Source organism: Gopherus flavomarginatus, chromosome 19, assembly GCF_025201925.1.
Source record: "Gopherus flavomarginatus isolate rGopFla2 chromosome 19, rGopFla2.mat.asm, whole genome shotgun sequence".
In the NCBI taxonomy this organism is placed as follows: domain Eukaryota; kingdom Metazoa; phylum Chordata; order Testudines; family Testudinidae; genus Gopherus; species Gopherus flavomarginatus.
Genome location: NC_066635.1, coordinates 1,898,204 through 1,918,806, shown reverse-complemented (window position 1 = coordinate 1,918,806; position 20,603 = coordinate 1,898,204). Strand labels below are relative to the sequence as shown.

At 54.5% G+C, this 20,603-nt stretch overlaps 1 protein-coding gene across 18 annotated transcripts in view; it reads left to right on the top strand.

The window, feature by feature from the left end:
• The window catches only part of ELN (elastin), an 82,278-nt gene that overhangs the window by 34,562 nt on the left and 27,113 nt on the right, over positions 1-20,603 (top strand). For 15 of the 18 annotated variants that reach the window (XM_050929194.1, XM_050929191.1, XM_050929196.1 and 12 more), the window contains 7 exons: positions 1,799-1,870; positions 2,247-2,276; positions 3,166-3,237; positions 15,519-15,560; positions 16,787-16,849; positions 17,449-17,493; positions 18,728-18,838. In XM_050929194.1, coding sequence (XP_050785151.1) covers positions 1,799-1,870; positions 2,247-2,276; positions 3,166-3,237; positions 15,519-15,560; positions 16,787-16,849; positions 17,449-17,493; positions 18,728-18,838 — 435 coding nt within the window. The remainder of the gene's footprint in view (positions 1-1,798; positions 1,871-2,246; positions 2,277-3,165; positions 3,238-15,518; positions 15,561-16,786; positions 16,850-17,448; positions 17,494-18,727; positions 18,839-20,603) is intronic. The other 3 variants (XM_050929185.1, XM_050929183.1, XM_050929186.1) reach the window with 3 other exon arrangements.

Below are 20,603 nucleotides of genomic sequence, written 5' to 3'. Positions count from 1 at the left end.
ACGTACCTGGAGGCCAGGGCCTGGGGGCCGCAGGGACGTTGGGCCGGCTGTTGCTGAAAGCAGCACGAGGCCTGCAGCACCACGGGGGGCAATCCCGCAGGGTGGATCTGGCCCGTGGGCCGTAGTTTGCTTACCTCTGCCCCAGATGAAGCTTCCTTCCCTTGTGCTTGTGCTCCAGGAAGCTGGTGCCCTGCTGTCCTCTCATTAATGATCTGGAGGATTGCGTGGACTGCACCCTCAGCAAGTTTGCAGATGACATTTAACTGGAAGGAGTGTTAGATACGCTGGAGGGTAGGGATAGGATACAGAGGGACCTAGACAAATTAGAGGATTGGGCCAAAAGAAACCTGATGAGGTTCCACAAGGACAAGTGCAGAATCCTGCACTTAGGACGGAAGAATCCCATTCACTGTTACAGACTAGGGACTGAGTGGCTAGGCAGCAGTTCTGCAGAAAAGGACCTAGGGATTACAGTGGACGAGAAGCTGGATATGAGTCGACAGTGCGCCCTTGTTGCCAAGAAGGCTAATGGCATTTTGGGCTGTATAAGTAGGGGCATTGCCAGCAGATCGAGGGACGTGATCATTCTCCCTATTCGACATTGGTGAGGCCTCATCTGGAGTACTGTGTCCAGTTTTGGGCACAACGCTACAAGAAGGATGTGGAAAGAGTCCAGCGGAGGACAACAAAAATGATTAGGGGGCTGGAGCACATGACTTATGAGGAGAGGCTGAAGGAACTGGAATTGTTTAGTCTGCAGAAGAGAAGAATGAGGGGGGATTTGATAGCTGCTTCAACTACCTGAAAGGGTTGTTCCAAAGAGGATGGATCTAGACTGTTCTCAGTGATACCTGATGACAGAACAAGGAGCAATGGTCTCAAGTTGCAGTAGGGGAGGTTTAGGCTGGATATTAGGAAAAACTTTTTCACTAGGAGGGTGGTGAAGCACTGGAATGGGTTCCCTAGGGAGGTTGTGGAATCTCCTTCCTTAGAGGTTTTTAAGGTGAGGCTTGACAAAACCCTGGCTGGGATGATTTAGTTGGGGTTGGTCCTGCTTTGAGCAGGGGGTTGGACTAGGTGACCTTCTGAGGTCCCTTCCAACCCTGATATTCTATGATTCTGTGATTCTTTCTCAATGGGCTTGTCCTGTTAGTCAGTTGCAAGTGTATCTCCACTGTCTCTGGCATGGCCTTGCTCAGTGACACTGGAGACACAGGCAGACAGGCAAACCAGCATTCCTTTGGCTAGGACAGACGTTACCCACTCTGCTTGGATTGCTTGGTCTAAACAGAGTATAGTACCGTATTTCCAGCACAGCTCCATAACATTATACACTAAACATACGGGCATCATGCAACATCAGTGACCAGTGTCACCGGTCCATATGATACCTTGCAAGATCCTTTTTGGATAAATATTATGACAACAGTGTGTTCTGCGTAGTAAGTTTGCCAGCCCCGAAAACAACTGTAGCTACAGACAATGACCCCTTTGGGCACTGAGGGTCACGTGGATCAAGAGGAGACGGATGGGAATGGGGAAGGGGAGCAAGACTGCAGAAGACAGGAAGTGACAGGATCTGAGCCAGGGAACAGAGCAGCCACTTAGTGGGAGTTGAGACAGAGCAGGGATTGGGACACAGACAGGTGCCTGGCTCTCAGTCCCACAGTCTGCGTTGGGACAGGGGTGGGTGCATCCTGCAGTCGGCCCCACAATGCGATGCAGGGGGGCTGGTGGGGCTGTCACTGGGAGTGTCCCTGCCCTGCATTCAGTTGGCTCCCTCTGCACTGTGTTGTAGGGGTCCGTTACCCTGGCATAGGCGTCCTGCCTGGTGTGCCCATTGGGACTGGAGTCAAGGCAAAAGCCCCAGGTATGCTGCCCTTCCCCCAGAGAGTATCAGGTACCAGTGGGGTGGGGGCTGCCATGGCTCCTGTGTGGGCTGGGGTGGGCGGCCAGGGCTGGGCAAAGATTATAGGAGGCTGAATTCTTCATCATGCCAAGAGTGCACGGGGTGGGAGAGGGCACATTTTCCTGGAGTTGTCACAGGGTGTAGGGGGGATTTGGGTGAGGTGAAGGCCTACATTGATTGTCTCAGGTCCATATAGACCCGCTCAGGCCTGTATGGACCTGCATAAACCCACTTGGACCAGCTAAGACCCACATGGACCAACTCAGGCCTGTATGGACTAGTTCAGTCCCATATTGGCTGTCTGTGAGGCTCATATACCGGTTTCTCTCTTTAACAGGAGCAGCAGGAGCCCTTGCAGGAATTCCCGGTGAGTTGCTTGGTTTCCCAGCCTGCTGCAGCTTTCATTTGCATGATCCATATACCCAAGTGATGTCTGTACAGCCTCAGGGCCTGCCCATATTGCAGTCAGAGTCTCAGAGCCCCCAGCTCTGCCCTCATGTTATGGATTCATAGATTCATAGATTCTAGGGTCAGAAGAGACCAATGTGATTATCTAGTCCGACCCCCTGCACAAAGCAGGCCACAGAACCCTACCCATCCACTTCTATAACAAACCCCTAACCTATGCCTGAGTTATTGAAGTCTTCAAATTGTGGTTTGAAGACCTCAAGCTGCAGAGAATCCACCAGCAAGTGACCCATGCCCCATGCTGCAGGGGAAGGCGAGAAACCTCCAGGGCCTCTGCCAATCTGCCCTGGAGGAAAATTCCCTCCCGACCCCAAATATGGCGATCAGCTAAACCCTGAGCATGTGGTCAAGACTCACCAGCCAGCACTCAGAAAAGAATTCTCTGCAGTAACTCAGATCCCATCCCATCCAACATCCCATCACCAACCACTGGGCATACTTATCTGGCGATAATCAAAGATCAATTGCCAAAATTAGGCTCTCCCATCATACTATCCCTTCCATAAACTTATCAAGCTTAATCTTAAAGCCAGATATGTCTTTTGCCCCCACTACTCCCCTTGGAAGGCTGTTCCAGAACTTCACTCCTCTAATGGTTAGAAACCTTCGTCTAATTTCAATTCTAAACTTCCTAGTGTCCAGTTTATACCCATGTTGCTTCCTGCTCTGCTCTGTTCTTGCTCTGGGATTCTGGACACCCCACAGACACTGCCCTGGTGCCCTTCGGCTGGTGGTGGGCTCACGGAGCACTGGGCATTCCCCTGAGAGTTTCTGCTGTTGTCTTTCAGGATTTGGAGGCTTCGGGGGCCAGCAGCCCGGCGTCCCTCTGGGATATCCCATCAAACCCCCCAAGCTCCCAGGTAAGTAGCCGGACTGGGCAGAAGTGGGCAAGCCTTCTCTAGCTTTGCCTTTGGGGAAAGCTGGAGTTGCTACTGCTCGGCTGGGGGATTTCCGCTAGCTGAGCCCCGTCTTTCCCGCAGCACTTAGACCTGAGCCTGAGCCCCAGCCCCAGCCCTTCCTGCCATCCCCGGGGCAGCCACCCCGCCCTGAGCGCTGGCATGTGGAAGCGGGAAAGCCCTGTGCCCAGGGTGAGCCCAGGAAGGAATGGACAGCACCGAACTCTCTGCCAGAGCAGGGAGGGGGCAGGGGAAGGGGGAGGCACAGAGAGGCTGGCAATACATGTTACCAGCTCTTCCTTTCCTTTGGATCCTATAGACTTCTTCTGTATTATTTGTATTACTGCAGCGCTTAGCCCAGGGCCATGCTGCGCTCGGTGCTGTACAATCATGTTCATATTTGGTGCAACGTTTACTCCAGGGCTGCTGCTGGCTGATCTGTGGGTGACAGTTCCAACATTAGCCCCGAATCCATAGTAGCACCTAGAAAGTGGCCTGCCTGGAAGTCCGTGAGAGCTGCTGGGCTCAGGCATCACGTGGCCAGGGTCCTAGCTTTAGCCTCCAATGTGTGAGGACACCAGTCCCTGCCTTGGTCTGTCTCCCTGTGGGGAGCAGGGCTGGCTCCTTGCGTCTGCCGGGGGTGGAGGGGAACAGTAGTGTAGGCGAGGGTAATATGGAGGTGAGACCCGTCTTGCTTTACCCCTACTCCACAGGAGATGAGTGGGAGAATGCGAGTGCAGGGCCGGGGACATGTCGGGTGCGAGCCTTGTCTGGGCTGTCCAGAGACACGCAGGCGAGGGCTGGGAGCTGCTGCAGGTAGCATGGGTCCCAGCCCCAGCAGCCTGGACCCGTAGGCCCTGGGAGCGCTGCAACATCTTTACTGGCAGGCTGGGGAAACGCTGTTGCCAAGGTTTATTGTGCAACATGCTGATCCAGGACTCTGCAGCAGACGCCGCCGGGGGACAGGAGGAAGGGGGTCAAAGCCAGGCCAGGGAAGCTGCTCCCCAGGGCTGTTAGCAAGGGGTAGTTCTTAAGCCCTGTCTCTGAGGATAACTGGTTTCCATGGTCACAAACTGCTTCTTTGGTAGCAGCCTCCCTGGAGAGAGGTGACCCCAGCCTCGAGAGCCCTGGTGCTGGGCAGGGTCCCAGACAGACAAGGCAGTGCAATGTGAAACTCCTCGCCAGACCAGCCAGATTCCCCCACTGGGGCCCATCGCAGTGAGAGGGAGAAATACTTGAACCAGGCCGACTTCCTCCCGCAGAGGCAGAGTTACACTCATTAGGGCCCTTCTCTTCCTGAGCAGGCCAGGCTGCTGATTCCTGGGAAGCCAAAGAACCGCTCAGTGAGATCTCTCCCAGAGCTGTCTGGCGTCTCCCCCACAGCACGGCTTCCGCCGCCTAGCCGCTGCCCCAGACTGTCTTTGATGGGGTGCCTGGTGCTAACGAGCAAGCCAGCCATGTATGGCTGAGGCAGCACCTGGCTTCTTCTGCAGCACAGCCCCATCGGTGGCCCAGAGCCCAGACGTGGCCCTGCCGCCAGCTGACCCACTTACTGGGGAGCCACCATTAATAAATCGCAGGAGACAGCACCACCAGGGAGCCATGCTCTCAGCATCTCCCTGCTCCAGGATCCCTCCCCGATGCTGCAGGGCTCCCCACCAAGCGCTGTCCCTCTGCCTCTCTGCTCAGCCCTCTACAGAAATGCAGAAGCCCTTGTCGGAGTGCTGGTGTCGCTCCCCACACCCAGGCTGGGCAGGGAGAAGGGCTTTTTCTCCCAGGCACTCTAGTTTGGTGAGTGCTACTCCTGCACTATAAACTCCTGCCATTTCAGCATGAGTCTCACCCTATTGAGTGTTGTTCAAAGTCTCCCATGATCTCACAGGCTCTGAGCTCAGCTTCGCCAGCTTTCCCTTGTCTGTGAACCCCCTGCATGGCTTATTTTTAAACCAGTCTCCTGATTTTATGGGGTTTGGGCCTGACCTGTTGTTTCTGAATACTTGCAGTTGGCCAGACTGAATCAGGAAACTTTTCTGGGTGCCTAAATAGGGGTTGAGGGGCAAAAGTCCCCAGGCTTGATACAGTAAGACATTTTTTCACAAAATGTGCCTCTGTTTGGGGGGTTGGAGTGGAGCTGGGTGGGGCTAGCTGCCCCACCAAGCACGTTTAACACCAGCTGATATTTTCGAAGTTGTCAGCTTCCTTGTGGCAGGAAGCATCATCTTGTGTCCTGGTGGTTATTCATAGACTTCGTAGCTTGGCCATTGGGATCATCTGATTGGACCTCTGTCTAACATAGGCCGGAATATAGACTGTCCCACTTATAAAGGGCCACTGCCCTGAAAACAAGGATTCTGAGTCTCCACCTGCAAGCTCCAGGCCTACAAATGAAGGTTTGACTCTAGCTATTACTCTTGTGAAACTCCCTGTACATAAACTCCAGTCGAATTGAATAGGCCTTGGTCGGTTACTGTGGCTAGGCCTCGATCACCCCTTCTGTGGGTTTTTTGAATAAACAGCAATTGCTCTTGCTATGGGTTATTAGACCAGATAGCGATGACACTTTCTAGAGGATGTTTCCATAGGCAGCAATTTTGGTGGGTTAATTGAATAGGCCCCAGTCACTCTTTCTGTCAGTATTTGAGTAGGCGGCAAGCACTCCTTCTGTGGTGGTTTGAACAGGCAGTTATTTGAACCTGTTTTATGGGTCATTTGACTAGGTAGCTGTGAGCAATGGGAGTTTTCTGATGGATGATATGCATGACAGGACTTACTCGACTAGGGATTGCAACTGCAGAAGGGTTCAATTGCTGCTCCCAGGGCAAAGCAGGATCCACGAGGTGTTTGGGTCACGTAACTGCCTGGGGTGATATGAATGTGTTGTTGTGGCTGAAACTGACCCCTATCAATAGAGGATCCAGAAAGACAATGGGAAGCCCAAGGACTGAACAATTGATGCGTAACAATGGGAAACTCGAGCAGGCAGAACATGTGAACTCAATAAGTGTCCTACAGGAGGACAATGGACCAAGAGGTGACCAGAGGCTAGGATAAGAACTGGCCTTTTGAGAAACACAGGTAAAGCCCTGCAAATCCACTGACGATTTTTGTGGATCACAGATCTGATGTGAATACAAATTTTGTATCCAAGCAGGGCTCTAGATATAGGTCTGACTTGGGACTGACAGACAAGGGGCAGAAATTGACTGAAAAGAAACCAAGATGGTTCCTGGAGCAGGATGGTCAAGGGGCCCTTGGCTTTAGCCCAGGGGTGGGGAACCTACAGCTCATGGGCTGGGTCCAGCCCGCTGCTTCATTTTATATGGCCCGCAGCAAGTCTCCGCACTGGAGCCATAAGCCTGGAGCCTTGGCACCCCCAGCAGGGCTGGAGCCACGAGCGCTGGCTCGCCCCGCTGTGGGGAGAAGATGAGGTCGGCTCCAGTTCCCGGAAGTGCCAACATGACCCTGCGGCCCCAAGGAGCAGGGACAATCAGGGAAACTCCGTGCACTGTCCCTGCCCCCAATGCCGGCTCCACAGCTCCCATTGGCTGGGAACCATGGCTAATAGGAGCTGTGGGCGCAGCACCTGTGAGCATGGGCAGTGTGCACTGTGCAGAGCCCCCTGGCCCCTCTGCCTGGGGGCTGGATATGGCAGCCATTTCTGGGAGCAATAAGGAGCCAGGGAAGGCAGGGAGCCTGCCTTAGCCCTGCTGCGCTGCGCTGCCAACTGGGAACCAACAGAGGTAAGTGCCATCTGGCCGGAGTCCACACCCCGAACCCCCTGGCCCAGATTGGAACTCCCTCCCACACCCTAATTCCCTCTCAGATCCCACACCCCAACCCCCTGCCCCAGTCCTGAGCACCCTCCCACACCCAAACTTCCTCCTGGAGCCTCCATCCTGAACCTCCTCCAAAACCCTTAGCCACAGCCCGGAGCCCCCTCCTGCACCCCAAACCTTCATCCCCAGCCCATCCCAGAGCCCGCACCCCCAGCCAGAGCCCTCACCCCCTCCCACACCCTAATCCCCTGCCCCAGCCCGGAGCCCCCTCCCACATCCTGAACCCACTATTGATTTTTTCTGTGGGTCAATGACCCCAGATAGAAAAAAGGTTCCCTACCTCTGCTTTAGCCAATATAGACTATGCCTTAACCTTTGCTTCTTTATTGTATCCTAAAGACTTCCCAAGGTCGCATGCCAGTTGACTAATAAATACGTCTTTGTTCTGAAAAGGCTGCCTGGTGTCACCACAAATAGCTGCTGAGGTTCATTGATCCCTGAAGAGGACAGAAAGTCTCAGAACTGGAGTCTATCTTAGAGCTATGGTGTGAAACAGGAGTGCTAGAGCCCAGAGGCTCAGTCTCAAAGGTGTTGAGGCCACATGGTCTACCCTGAAGGAGGAGTGGGACCCCTTCGAGTTCTGGCACACTGAAGGGATTCCTCCTTGGGTTATAGCTCTGTGACAGTAGCACTCACCTTGTCTATGATTATTGGAATAGGCAGCAAGGGTTCTACCTTGACTAGGTATCAATTGCCTTTCCCATAGGCTTATTTGAATAGGATATGATCCCCCTTTCTGTGGGTTCTTTGTCTAGGCCTCAATCTCCATTTCTATGGCTATTTATCTAGGCCTCAATCCGCCTTTCTATGGTTATTTGTCTAGGCCTCAATCCCCCTTTCTACGGGTATTTGACGAGGCCTCAATCTCCCTTTTTATGGTTATTTGTCTAGGCCTCAGTTCCCCTTTCTATGGGTATTTGACTAGGCCTCAATCCCCCTTTCTATGGGTATTTGACGAGGCCTCAGGTGTTCTTTCTGTTGGTTATTTGATCAGGATGCCTCACCTGTTCTGTGGTTAGTAGAATAGGCACCTATTGCCCTTTCTATGGGTTATTTTAAAATAGAATGAAGTCACCTTTTTAACAGTTATTTCAGTTGATGTTGATTGACATTTCCGTCACTTATTTGACTAGGTGTCAGTCACCCTTTCTATGGTTATTTGAAGAGGAAACAATCTCCCTTCTTTTGGTTATTTGAATCAGAAACCATTGTCTTTTCTATTGTTTATTTGACTACGCACTGATTGCCCTTCCTGTCCACTCTTTGAGTAGACAGCGATCAGCCAGCGACTAGGTAGCAATGGCCTTTTGAAGAACAGCAATCGCTCTTTGTATTGGTTATTTCAATAGGTTGTCCTCATCATCACCCTTTTTATGGGTTATTTCCATAGGCAGCGATAACGGAATGAGATGTGTTTGCCCTTTCCGTATGTCATTTGAGTAGGCCGGGATCACCCTTTTTATGGTTATTTGAGTAGGCAGAAATCACCCTTTCCATCAATTCTTTGGCTAAGGCTACGTACATGCCACAGCTTCGGTCAGTACAACTTGTGTTGCTCACGGGTGTGAATTAGCCAGCCTCCCGAGCGATGTAAGTTACTCCGACCTAAGTGCTAGCGTGGACAACGCTATGTTGGCAGGAGTGTTTCTCACGCCAGTATAGCTACCGCTGCTCATTGGGGTGGATTAATTACGTCGATGGGCAAGCTCTCTCCCCTCGGCACTAGCAGTACTACAGCTGGATCGGGTTAGCGGTAAGCGCTGGAGTGTACGCAGTGCCCTAAGCAGTGATCACCCTTTCTATGTGTAAGTAGCAATCGCTCTGTATATTAGCTGTTTGACTAGGCAGCCATTGACCTCCCTACAAGTTGTTTGAATGGGTAGCTTTCACCCTTTCTGTGGGTTATTTGACCAGGTGTCGATAGCTCTTTCTGTCTGTTATTAGCTTAGGCCTCGATTGCCATTGCCATCAGTAATCTGAATAAGCAGAGTCTGCCCTTTCAATGGTTTCGTTGACTAGGCATCAGTTTCCATTTCTATGCATTATTTCAACAGGCAGCGATCACCCTCTCTAAGTTATTTGACTAGTCAGCAATCGTCCTGTTAAAGCTATTTGAATATTATGCAATAGCCTTTTTATAAATTATTCCCATCGTTATTTGACTAAGTGATGAAAGCCCTTTATGTGAGGTATTTGACTAGGCAGTGATTGCTCTTCCTGTGGTTATTTGAATAGGCAGCGATCATGGTTTCTATCAGTTATTCGAAAGGGATCACCCTTTCTGCTGTTTATTTGACCACACTTTGATCGTCCTTTCAGTGAGTTATTTCAATAATCAGCAATCACCCTTTCTACAGGATATTTGAATATGATACACTCAGCTTTTCAGAAGGATATTTGACTAGGTGTCAATAGCCCATTTGGTCATTTGACTTGGATGCTATCCAGGGTCGGCTTTCTGAACAGTGGGGCCCGATTCAAATACCTGGTGGCAGTCAGGGGCTTTGGCGGCACTTCGGAGGTGGAGGAGTCTGCTCCGGGTCTTCCGCAGCACTGAAGGACCCTCTGCCGCTGAAATGCTGCCGAAGATCCGGAGCAGACACACACACCCCACCGCCGGGTGAGTAAAAAAAATTTTAAAAATTAAAAAGACGCCTAAGGTGCGGGGTCCAGTTCTGGGGAATCGGGGGAATCAGCCTAAAGCCGGCCCTGATGCTATCTCCCTTTCTGTGGGTTATTTGAATATGATGCTCTGGCCCTTTCTGTGAGTTATTTGGCTGGGCAGCGATCGCCCTTTGCATGGTTATTTGAATGGGCAGCAATGACTTGATTGGTGTTTTGACTAGGCATTGTTTGGCCTTACTATCAGCTGTTTGATTCCGAAGAGATTGCTCTTTTGGTGGGTTATTTGCCTGCGCCTTGCCAGCTCTTTCTCTGGGTTAATTGACTAGATAGCTATAGCCTTTTCTATGGCTTTCCTGAAGAGGTAGAAACCACCCTGCTGCAGCCACATATATCGGCTATTTGACTATCTCCGTTTCCAGCCTAGGCAGCGTCCGCCCTTCCCATTGGCTGTTTGAACAGGAAATGACTGTCTTTTCTAGGGTGTGTCTACAGTGCAGCTGGAAGCAAGCCTCCCAGCCTGGGCAGAGAGACATGTGCTAGCACCGCTCAAGCTGGGCACTGAAAACAGTTGTGTGGATGTTGCAGCTCGGGCAGAGACTCAGGTTAGCCACCTGAGCTCACGCCTACTCAGCCACCTAGGCTTGAGCTTGGGTGGCTAGCCTGAGTCTTCACCAGAGCTGCAGCGTCCACACTGCTAGTTTTAATGGACTAGCTCGAGCCCTGCTAGCATGAGTCTGTCTGCCTAAGCCAAGAGCCTTGCTCCCAGCGGCTGTTTAGACGTACCCTATACATTACTTGACCAGGCAGGGAGTGCCTCTCCTGTGCTGATTTGACTAGGCGGTGCTTGCCCTTTCTGTGGGTTATTAAACCAAGCAGTGAGCCCCCTTTGTACTGGGCATTGGCTAAGCTGTGATTGTTCTTTCTATGGGTTATTAAACCAAGCAATGAGCACCCTTTCTATCAGGTATTGGCTAAGCTGTGATTGTCCTTTCTATGAGTTATTTGACCAGGCAGAGTTTGCCCTTTCTGTGGGTAATTTGACTCAGCAGATTTCACCCTGTCTATGGCTTATTTAACTAGGCCAAGATCACCTAGATGGCCCTCTCTGTGGGTTGTTTGACTAGGCAGCTTTCCCCATGTATATGGGTTATTAGACTAAGCATCCATCTCTCCCAAGCAGTGAGCTCCCTTTATGTAGCTTATTTCTCTAGGCAGCGGCTGTCTTTTTTTCTTGATAGTGAAAATAGCTCAGTGCTTTGAGCATTGGCCTGCTAAGCCCAGGGTTGTGAGGTCAATCCTTGAGGGGGCCACTTAGAGATCTGGGGCAAAATCAGCACTTGGTCCTGCTGTGAAGGCAGGGGGCTGGACTTGATGACCTTTCAAGGTCCCTTCCAGCTCTAGGAGATAGGATGGGTCTGTTAATTTGATAGGAAGGGCTCACCCTTTCTATGTGCTATTTCAATAGGCAGTGATTGCTCTTTCTATGGGTTATTTGACAAGAAAGCCGTTGCCTTTACTCTGGGTTATTTGACCAGGCAGTGGTCACCCTTTCTCAGCTGTTTGAATCAGCTGGGATCACCTTTTCTGTCATGTAAGTGATTAGGTCTTGAGCATCCTTCCTGTGGGGTATTTCCATAATCAGCAATCACCCTTCATACTGGTTATTTGAATAGGCAGCAATTCCCTTTGCTCTTGTTTATTAGAAGAGGAAGGGATTGCCCCTTCCACGTGCCATTGGAGTAGGCAGGGATAGGCCTTTCCAGGGGTTGTTTGACAAGGCAGCCGTAGCCCTTTCCAAGGGTTACTTGCATAGCTAGAAATCCTCCTTTCTATTGGTTATTTAGCTAGGCATTGTGTACCCTTTCCATGGGAAATTTAAACAAGTATTTGTTGCCGTTCTAGGAAGACATTACCTTTCTATTGATTAGAATTGGAAGCAATGGCCCTTTGAGATTATTAGACTAGGCCGTGATCATCCTTTCTATGGTGGGTTATTTGACTAGGCAGTGCTAGCTCTTTGTGTGGATTATTTTCATAGTGATCGCTCTAGGCAGACATTGCCTTTTTATTGGTGACCAGAATAGGAAGCAAACAGCCATTTAATCTTAGAGTAGGCTGACCTCACCCTTTCTGTGAGTTATTTGACTAAGGAGCTATCGCCCTTTCTGTAGGCTGGTGGACAAGGCAGCGATCACCCTGTGTCTCTTGGGGGAATAGCAGCACTCTCCCTTTCCATGGGTTTTCTGACCAGGCAGTATTGAAGAGGAGCCACCGGAGAGTATTGGTTGGAACGCCAGGCGAAGAGCTTTGGGAAAGACAGTTGAGCTTCCCGGCTGGAGGCAGGTTGTCCTGCGACCTGGCTGAAGGTGACAGGAAGGGACTCTAAATTAGCTCACTCCTGGGCTGACTTGTAATGATCACAGTCAGAGTTTGAGAAGTCTGCAGTGGAACTGTGGTGACTGGGTTTTCCCGCAGTGGCCTTCGAAGAGCACCTACTTTACATACCAGAGGACAGAGCCCTTGGAATAAGGGAGCTGAGGTAAAATTTCCAAGTGCAAAGCTTAGTAATGGTGGCAACTACCTGAGTGGCGGGGTGTAAGACACCCCAGGCTGTAACAGATCTGTTTGCCCTGTCGGTGGGTTATTTCAAGAGACAGCAATCAACATTTTCTTGCAAATTTTTGAATTGTGAAGTTGTTCCCTGTTTATGGGGTTTCAAACTGAGGGAAAAAATTAAAATTTTGTTCACAACATATTTCTTTGACATTTTGAATTTTTAGTTTTTGCCACTGAGTGCAATAAAATGGTTTTTCTACTTTCTTCTTTCTCTTCCCTCTCCCACTTTTTTTCACTGTGATTTTCTCAACATTTCGATACATTACACAGTGAGAAAAGAACTGGGTTGGGGAATGTCAGGCACTGGGTCGCGGCAGCTCTGGTCAGCACTGCCACCCAGGCTGTTAAAAGTCCCGTCGGCGGTGCTGCCTGGCTAAGGTAGGCTGGTCCCTGTCTGTTCTGACACCGTGCTGCGCTCCGGAAGCAGCCAGTAGCAGCTCTGGCTCCTAGGCAGCGGGCCACGGGCTCCACGCGCTGCCCCTGACTCAAGCACCTGCTCCGCATTCCCATTGGCCAGTTCCTGGCCAATAGGAGCTGGGGGGCTGTTCCTGCAAGTAAGAGCCACGCGGAGCCGCTTGCGCACTTCTGCCTAGGTCCAGACCTGCTGCTGGCCACTTCCGGGGTGCAGTGCAGTCCGTGGCGCCAGGACATGCAGGAAGCCTGCCTCTGCATCCCGGCTACACCACTGACCGGGACCCACCTGAGGTAAGCCCACACCCCAACCGTGCACCCCAATCCCCTGCCCCAGCCGTGAGATCCCAGAAACCCAGAGCCCCCTCCTGCACCCCAAACTCCTCATTCCCAGCCCCATCCCAGAGCCCACACCCTAATCCCAGAGCCCTAACCCCCCAAACCCCAATCCCCTGCCCCAGCCCTGAGATCCCAGAAACCCAGAGCCCCCTCCTGCACCCCAAACCCCTCATTCCCAGCCCCATCCCAGAGCCCACACCCTAATCCCAGAGCCCTCACCCCCCGAACCCCAATCCCCTGCCCCAGCCCTGAGCCCCCTCCTACACCCTGAACCCCTCATCCCCAGCTCCGTTGGGTCGCAGGCATCAACAATTTTCTTCAACTGGGTCGCCAGAAAAAAAGTTTGAAAGCCACTGGCCTAGATGATCACAGTGCTCCCTCTAGCCTTCACATCTCTGAACCTGTGGGTGAACCCCTGGCCTCACTGGAGTCCGTGGACGGTGGCCATTTTGCAAGGAGAAGGCGCCCTGCAGCCTGGCACACAGAGATGACTTTTGCCCTGCGTGGTTGAGAAAAGGCCGTTCCTTCGCAGGCTGCGGTCAATGGTGGCCAACCCGGAGTTGCATTTTGAGTTACATACGTCTTCTCTGTAAGCAGCAGCTCTGATCTGGTGCACACTGGGCACTGGCCAAGGCCATGTGGTCTGAGGCTCATAGACTGCTGCTCCTTGGGCTGCTGGCTAGCCCAGTATTCAGCCAGTGTCCCCACTTGCAGTCTGTGGGGATAACGGACTGGAATCCCACAACCCGGTGGGCATGCTCCCAGTGAAGCCAGGCTGTGCACCACCCAGGCTGTTTATACCTCCCGGCTGGGTCAGTTCCCAGCACACAGCCGACTAGTAATGCAGCCATCAATGCCTTTTGCTTCTGTTTAGATTGCTGAGGAAAAAATGGCCCACTGTCGCCACTGCCAAGCCAATTATCAGAAAGCTCTCGTGGCCGACACGTGCAGGCCTGAGCTTGGGAGAGCTGGGTTATAGTCCAGGCTAAATCTGTGGTCTCTCAGCAGGCTGTGCTGTGCCTTAATTCCCCTGTCTGTGCAGCATGCAGGGAGGCAGAGATCAGGGCACTAACATGGCCTCGCAGCCCAGCCTGCCTATCTAATCACCAGTAAGAGCCCGGCAGGCATGTCTAGGCTCCGAAGGTACCGTGGGGCATGCGGAGACAGCTGGCCCTAGGGACTGGTGGGTTGCTAAAATCCTGTGAAATTGAGCCTCCCCAGCACAGAGCTCACAGCAGCATCTGGCCAGAGAGCTCTGCTTTCTGTCAGGGCCGTGTTGATGTGGGAACGCCTGGAACGGGCACAGGGAAATCTGGTCTCCACATGTTGGCTTGCAGGAGGGGCGAGAGCACTCTCCACCCGCAGAGACATGAGCAATAAAGCTCTGACTCACTTTGATCCCTGCACCCTGGCCTCCTCAGGCTGGAGACGGCTCTGGTGCCAGGGGAGAAGCCCCCCCAGGAGTGCTGTGAGGACAATCAGGCCCACGGTTTCTAACGTGGGCTCAACTCAAGTTGTCTCAGGCTGGGCATCAAAAATGGAGGTGCCTGAAATCAGCAGCCTCTCTTCAGCCTTTGGGTCTCAATCTTCCTCCTTCTCAATCTGCTCCTGTCAGAGCCTGAGGTGCTGGTCCCCGCCCCAGATACTGGCTCACTCTGGAGATGGAGCAGGCTGCCCCACTCCCTGCAGCCAGGCTGCTGGGGTTCCGTATTGACGTGTGGTTTGTCCAGCCTTGGTTCAGATGTCCCACCCAATGGGGCTCCCAGCCCTTCTCTAGGACGTTCCCCCTTCTCCTCAGCAGCAACATTCCTCTCCGCACGCTGCCCCAGCCCCCTTGCTGACCTCAGCAGGAGCTCCCAAAGCCTTTCATTTGGCTGTGGCCAGCACAAGACCAGGTGGGAGCAACTCTCATTGCAGGGCTTCCAGGGGTCCCTTGCTAAGCCTGCATTGGGGGACATGCTCGGAAACATGCTCTGCTTGGAGGTGGGCTGTGGGCAGTGTGGCCCTCGGCCTGGGGCAGAAGCTCCTCAGAGCATCAGAGAAATGGCCACCTCACCAGCTGGGAGGGTTCTGCTGCCACTACCAGGAATGCGGGGCCAGGGGTCTCACCTCCTGGCACTACCCTGGCCCAGTGGCTGGCAGGAAGTGGAGTTTGCATGGGCTTTCCACAGGAAGGGGTGGCTCTGAGACACTCTCCCTTGGAGTTAAGCTTAGACAGCTCATGTTTCGCAGATTGCTGGCAAATGGGGCACTTCTGAAGTGGAGCAGAGCAGGGCTTGGAAAGGCATGGCCGATGTGCCGGGCTTGCCTGGCTGTGGCAGGGGCCCGATGCCCCAGGGCCTGCAAGGCAGGTGGGATGGAGCTCACACCCACAGGCTGCTGCACTCACTCCCGTCTCTGTGTGTTTTCTCTTGCTAGGTGGCTATGGGCTGCCCTACAGCACTGGAAAGCTGCCTTACGGTGAGAGCTCTTTCATTCTCAGCCCTCCCGGGATGAGGTCAGGGCCATCTGGTCACAAGGGTTCAGTGACTTCCCCCTTCTAACCCTAAATGCGGCTTCCCAGCAGAGACGAGGGATGAGTCCATAGCGTTGGATGACTCCATAGCCATTCCAAACCAAAGAGGGGTCCATGCCAACACCCATCCAGGATGGCTGATGGTTGGAATCTCCTAGGAGCTGAGACCTGTGGCCAGTCAGGCTGTGAACTGGCACCAAATCCTTGAGCAGCTGGTGTCGAGAGAGGCCTGGCGAGCTCATAGAGAGGTTTGCACAGGGCTGCAGGCGGTTCGGGGGCTACTCAGACATCCTGTGTGAGCCCTGCTCTTCCCCCAGCTCAGGGAAAGTTCTGCCTTTCGAGTGCCAGCTGCCTGCTCAGACGACCTGGCCTCCCACCTTGGGAGGGTCTCAGAATGCACAGCATCAGACACGCCGAGCAGAGAGCACTGGGGCTGCTCACGGTCATGCTCACAAGCTCCTAGCCTGGAGACGGGGGTGCTGAGCACTGCTCTCCCAGCACAAGGCAGCTTTTAACCCTCGGGCACCCGCTTCCCATCCTGGCTGCCTGGGTGACCCCTGGGGCTGTGAGCAGGTGGGACCAGGGCAGCACAGGGGAGAGTGAAGATGGCTCAGAGCTGCCTTTTCTCTGCCCTGCTGTGGGCCTGCAATGAGCCAGCCCAAGGGCTCCACGAGGAGGGCAGGTTTTGTTTACTGCTGTACTTTGTTATCTGAGTCCTGAGTGCAAGTCTCCCGGCCTGGAGGCCCACACACCCTCCTGCTTCCCCCGCGGAGCAGCGGCCTCCCTGGGCCGACTAGCCGGGGAGGAAGAATGCTGACAACTGTGAACATCTCCCAGTTGGAGGCTGGCCCGAACTGGAGCCGTCTCCCTGGATTCCTGGCATCCCGGCAGTGCAGGGCTGTAAGCCAGATGTGCTGAGGCCCCAGCCTCGCTCCCTCCGGCGGCTCGGAGAGCTGAGTGCTGGCCCTTCCTGAGGACATGCCTCACGCCGCAGCCAGCCTCACTCAGAGATGTTTGGATTGGCACCTCGGAAATCTGGTTCCCACCTAGCAGGACTCTGCCACATCCCCAGGCTGCGGCAGGCCCAGCCCTCTGGGCTGCCCAGCTCCTGTCACAGCTACTTGCGTTGATGGGAGGGACTAACAGAGTCCTCTGCTTTTTGTGGTTGCAGGGTACGGACCAGGCGGGCTAGGTGCTGGTGCTGCGGGAAAGGCAGGATACCCCACAGGGACAGGTGCGCTGCTTGGCCTCTTCCCAGGGAGCTGAGGGGGCAGCTGCCTAGAGCCTCCCACGCTCCTTGGCACAGGAATGGGGCCTTGAGCCAGGCCCTGCCACTGCCCAGCCAGCCTCCCTCCCAGTCTGCTCAGGCTGCAGCTGCTCTGTGGGGACGGGCATGGGGCATGAGGCTGGCTCCAGGGACAGTGGGAGAGGGGCTGGCTCTGGGGAAGTGGGGGGCTAACTCTAGGGGAGGGGGAGTTGTTGGGGCAGGGAAGAAGGGCTGACTGGGGGGAGGGTGCATGGGGCTGGCTCCAGGGGCGGTGGAGGTGCATGGCGGTGGAGTTCCTCTCGGTGGAGAGAAGAACCATCCTGGGGCCAGGCGTCCGGGCAGTGGTTGACTCTGAGCCTCTTCATCAGGGAGAGGCCAGGTTGCTGCAGGGCCAGCGCCTGCACAGACATCAAGGCAAGTTCCCCTCACATCACAGGGGGACCCAATAGGGTCTCTCCAGCTCAGTATGGGGTGGCCGGGGATAGCCGAGGAGGTCTGGGGGCAGCTGTTCTGCTGGCATGTGATGAAGTCCAGATCCCTGAACGTCTCCTTGTTTGTGTCTCCAGGAGTTGGAGCTCAGGTAGCAGCAGCTAAAGCAGCAGCTAAATATGGTGAGTAGCCTGAGCCTAGATGCCATGGTGATGGGCATGAGCCAAGATGCTAGAGAGTGGCACTGCAGGGCCTGCACCACCAAAGTGGTGTGTTTGGCAGAAGCCAGGTGGGTAACGGGCTCCCTCGGGAAGGCAGGATGGAGACAGATGGATAAACCTGCTCCTTGCAGACCCTGGCTCCATCCCTGGGCAGCAGCACCTGGGACCCCTGTTCCCGTTCATCCTGCGAAGGAGCCACAGCTGCTGCAAACCCCAGCCCTGGGGTGCCATTGTGGGCTAGAGTGCGCGTGAGCAGAAGGCAGGGAGCGATGGGGCATCGGGCCCAGCCCACCTGGGGGGTTTCCGGAGAGCTGAGGCAAAAGCCTGAGACCCCCACACTGACCTGCCAACCACAGCTCTGGGGTGAGCCCCTCAGACTGTCCCTGCACCGCTCAGTACAGCCTGGTAGAGCCATTGTTGTGAGCCATGGAACTGCAGACCAGGTGGGGCCTGCAGCTCAGAGTGCGGGGCAGTAGGGAAAACCTAGGGATGTGGAACTGGGGTGCCCCAGGGCAGGGTAAAGGTCCCACTGGGAGACCAGTGAACCAAGATGGAGACCCAGGAGAGGGATCCCCTGAAGACCAGGCACTGGTGACCCATTGGGGGACACCCAGGAGCAGAGCATGGGAGCAACTTCCCCTGCCACCTGGAGGGGATGGGCATCATGTGTGTGTTCACATGTCCTGCACTGCTCTGGCCAGGGTGGAGGCATGTGGACTGCTCTCTCCCAGGCCTCTCGGGCAGTAGCACGCCATTGCGGGGTTAGAATCAGCAACAATACAGGGCAACAGGGACTAATGGGCCCAGCAGAGGAGTCAGCACCTCAGTCTGGGCATACTCCACCTGCCAGGCCAGGCCTCGCCTCTGGCTGGGAAAGCGTGTTGCAGCCAGTGCCCCACGAATTACATAACAACTGGTGCATGGGGCGACATGGAGAAGCCAGTGAGAACGACGTTTCCCGCGAGCACTGCCTAGCTGGGAGGTCTGGCCTCACTGTGCCGTTCCACAGCAGGCAGGGGCACCGGCAGGGCTGCCTGGTGAGCGGGGCCCCTCCGGGACGCTGCGGGGAGCTTGCTGCTCCGTTCACTCCGGAGTGGGCCCTGACTTTGTAACCCTGATTCTCCCAGGGTTTGGGCCATTCTGCACTCTCTGCACCAGAGTGCCAATGCTCGTCTGGCTCCTGTGCTCTCTGCAGGTGCTGGCGTCGTGCCTGGTGCTGCTGGCATCCCCGGAGTCGGAGGTCTCGGAGGCCTGGTGCCCGGAGTTGGGGGTCTCCCTGGAGTTGCAGGTGTCCCTGGGGTTGCAGGTAAATGTGCTTGACTAGCCCAGCCGATGGGCCTGTGGGGCTGCGTTCCCCATCTCAGAACCCTGACTCTTCCCTTGTGACCCAGGAGCTGCGTATGGTGCGTGGGCTCTGATTGTTCCCTGCAGGCCCACTGGAACGAGCAGCTCCTAAGGGCTGACTCGGGCAGTCGCTGTCTGGGAGGTGCTGGGTCTCCCTTGTGGCATGCCTGGCACAGAGTCTCTGATGAATCAGCACCATAGGGCAAACAGCTGAGCTGTGAGATAAACAGATTGATGGTGCACCTTTGACCTTTTCACCTGTCCTGAGCCCACAATCCATCTCCCCGGGATGGACCCACCTGGAGCAGTTTCAGAGGATAAAGGATGCCACGGTCCAGGGCAGGCAGGACTCAGCCCTGCCCCAGGGACAGTTCTTCTCTGTCCTGATTTAAAGCTGGCTTACGCAGCCCTGCAGGGCAAGAGGGGGAATGTTATCCCTTGCCTGCAGAGGGGGATTTCAGCAGCCTGATGGGATATTCTGCACTTGTTTCCTGCACTAGAATGGCCTCCGATATCAGACTTTAAAGCCATGATGTTTCACAGCTCTTTTCTTCCTGTCAGAAGGGTTTTATGGCTCCCTCTGAGACCTGCACAGCTGAGCTCATGGGAACCCAGGCTATGGCTACACTAGACAGCTTACAGCATTGCTGCTGTGCCACTGCAGGGCTGCTAGTGCTGTGGGAGAGCGCTCCCGTCACCTTAATTACTCCAGCTCCTGCGAGCGGCGGTAGCTACATCAGCGGGAGAAGCTCTCTGGGGTCTGGGGAGATCTGTGCATTCACACTAGTGTCCCTCCAAGCAGATCTGCACTAGCGGAGCATTGATGGGCAGGAGGGCAGCTTGTCCGGGTAGATTCCGTTCTGCTAGCTGTGTGTTGTAACGTGTTTCCCCAGGAGCTCTCAGCTCCACAAAAGCAGTTGCATTCTCTTGGAAGCTGGGGTGTGTGTGCAATCTTTGCTTTCGAAAATGCTGCTGCCAGACAGTGTCATGTGTGAGTGTGCGAGCAATGGTGAATGTGCGTGCGACACGGCTCTGTTTCCCCTCCAACACTCAGCTAAGAGGCACCCCCTGATTTCAGTGGGGGTATGCACATCAGATTCATTTCCACAGCAACGCTGGGCCCCGGTTGTGAATGGGTTCAGTAGGGTCCTTCACACGGAGCACCCGCAAGCTGTGGCATCAGTGCAGTGCACTAGTGCGTGTGTGCACAAAGGGCCCCTGCTCCTCACTCCCCAACCAGCTCCATTGATGCTCAGTCAGACTGTCAGCCACAGGACAGGCAGGCACATAAGGGTTTGAGTGCCCTCTAGTGGCAGCTCTGAGTACACCACCTCTGAGTGCAGGCAATGCCTGTTGCACCACAGCACAGGGTGCCAGCTGTGTCCCCTCCCGTCCCAACATTGCTGTCTCGCCTTATAAACGCAAAGGCGAGCGCAGGTTCTCCTACCGTATCACCAGTGTCACTGCCCGGGAGTGACCCACTGTGCAAAGTGTAACCAGGACAATCAGGTCCATAGTGCAGGATCAGAGTGCGTCCCGGCTCCCAGGGCTTTAGCCCAGAGCGCACACAGGGGTGTGTCCCGTCCCGGGCTGGGAGAGGCTGGCCTCGCAGAGACGGGGTGGGCTCTGCACTGGGAGCAGCGGGAAGGCTTGGACAGCTGCTCCCAGCTTTCTCCTGCAAAGGGCACCCCGTTTAGTCAGCTCTTTTCAGTCATGAGTGTCCAGGG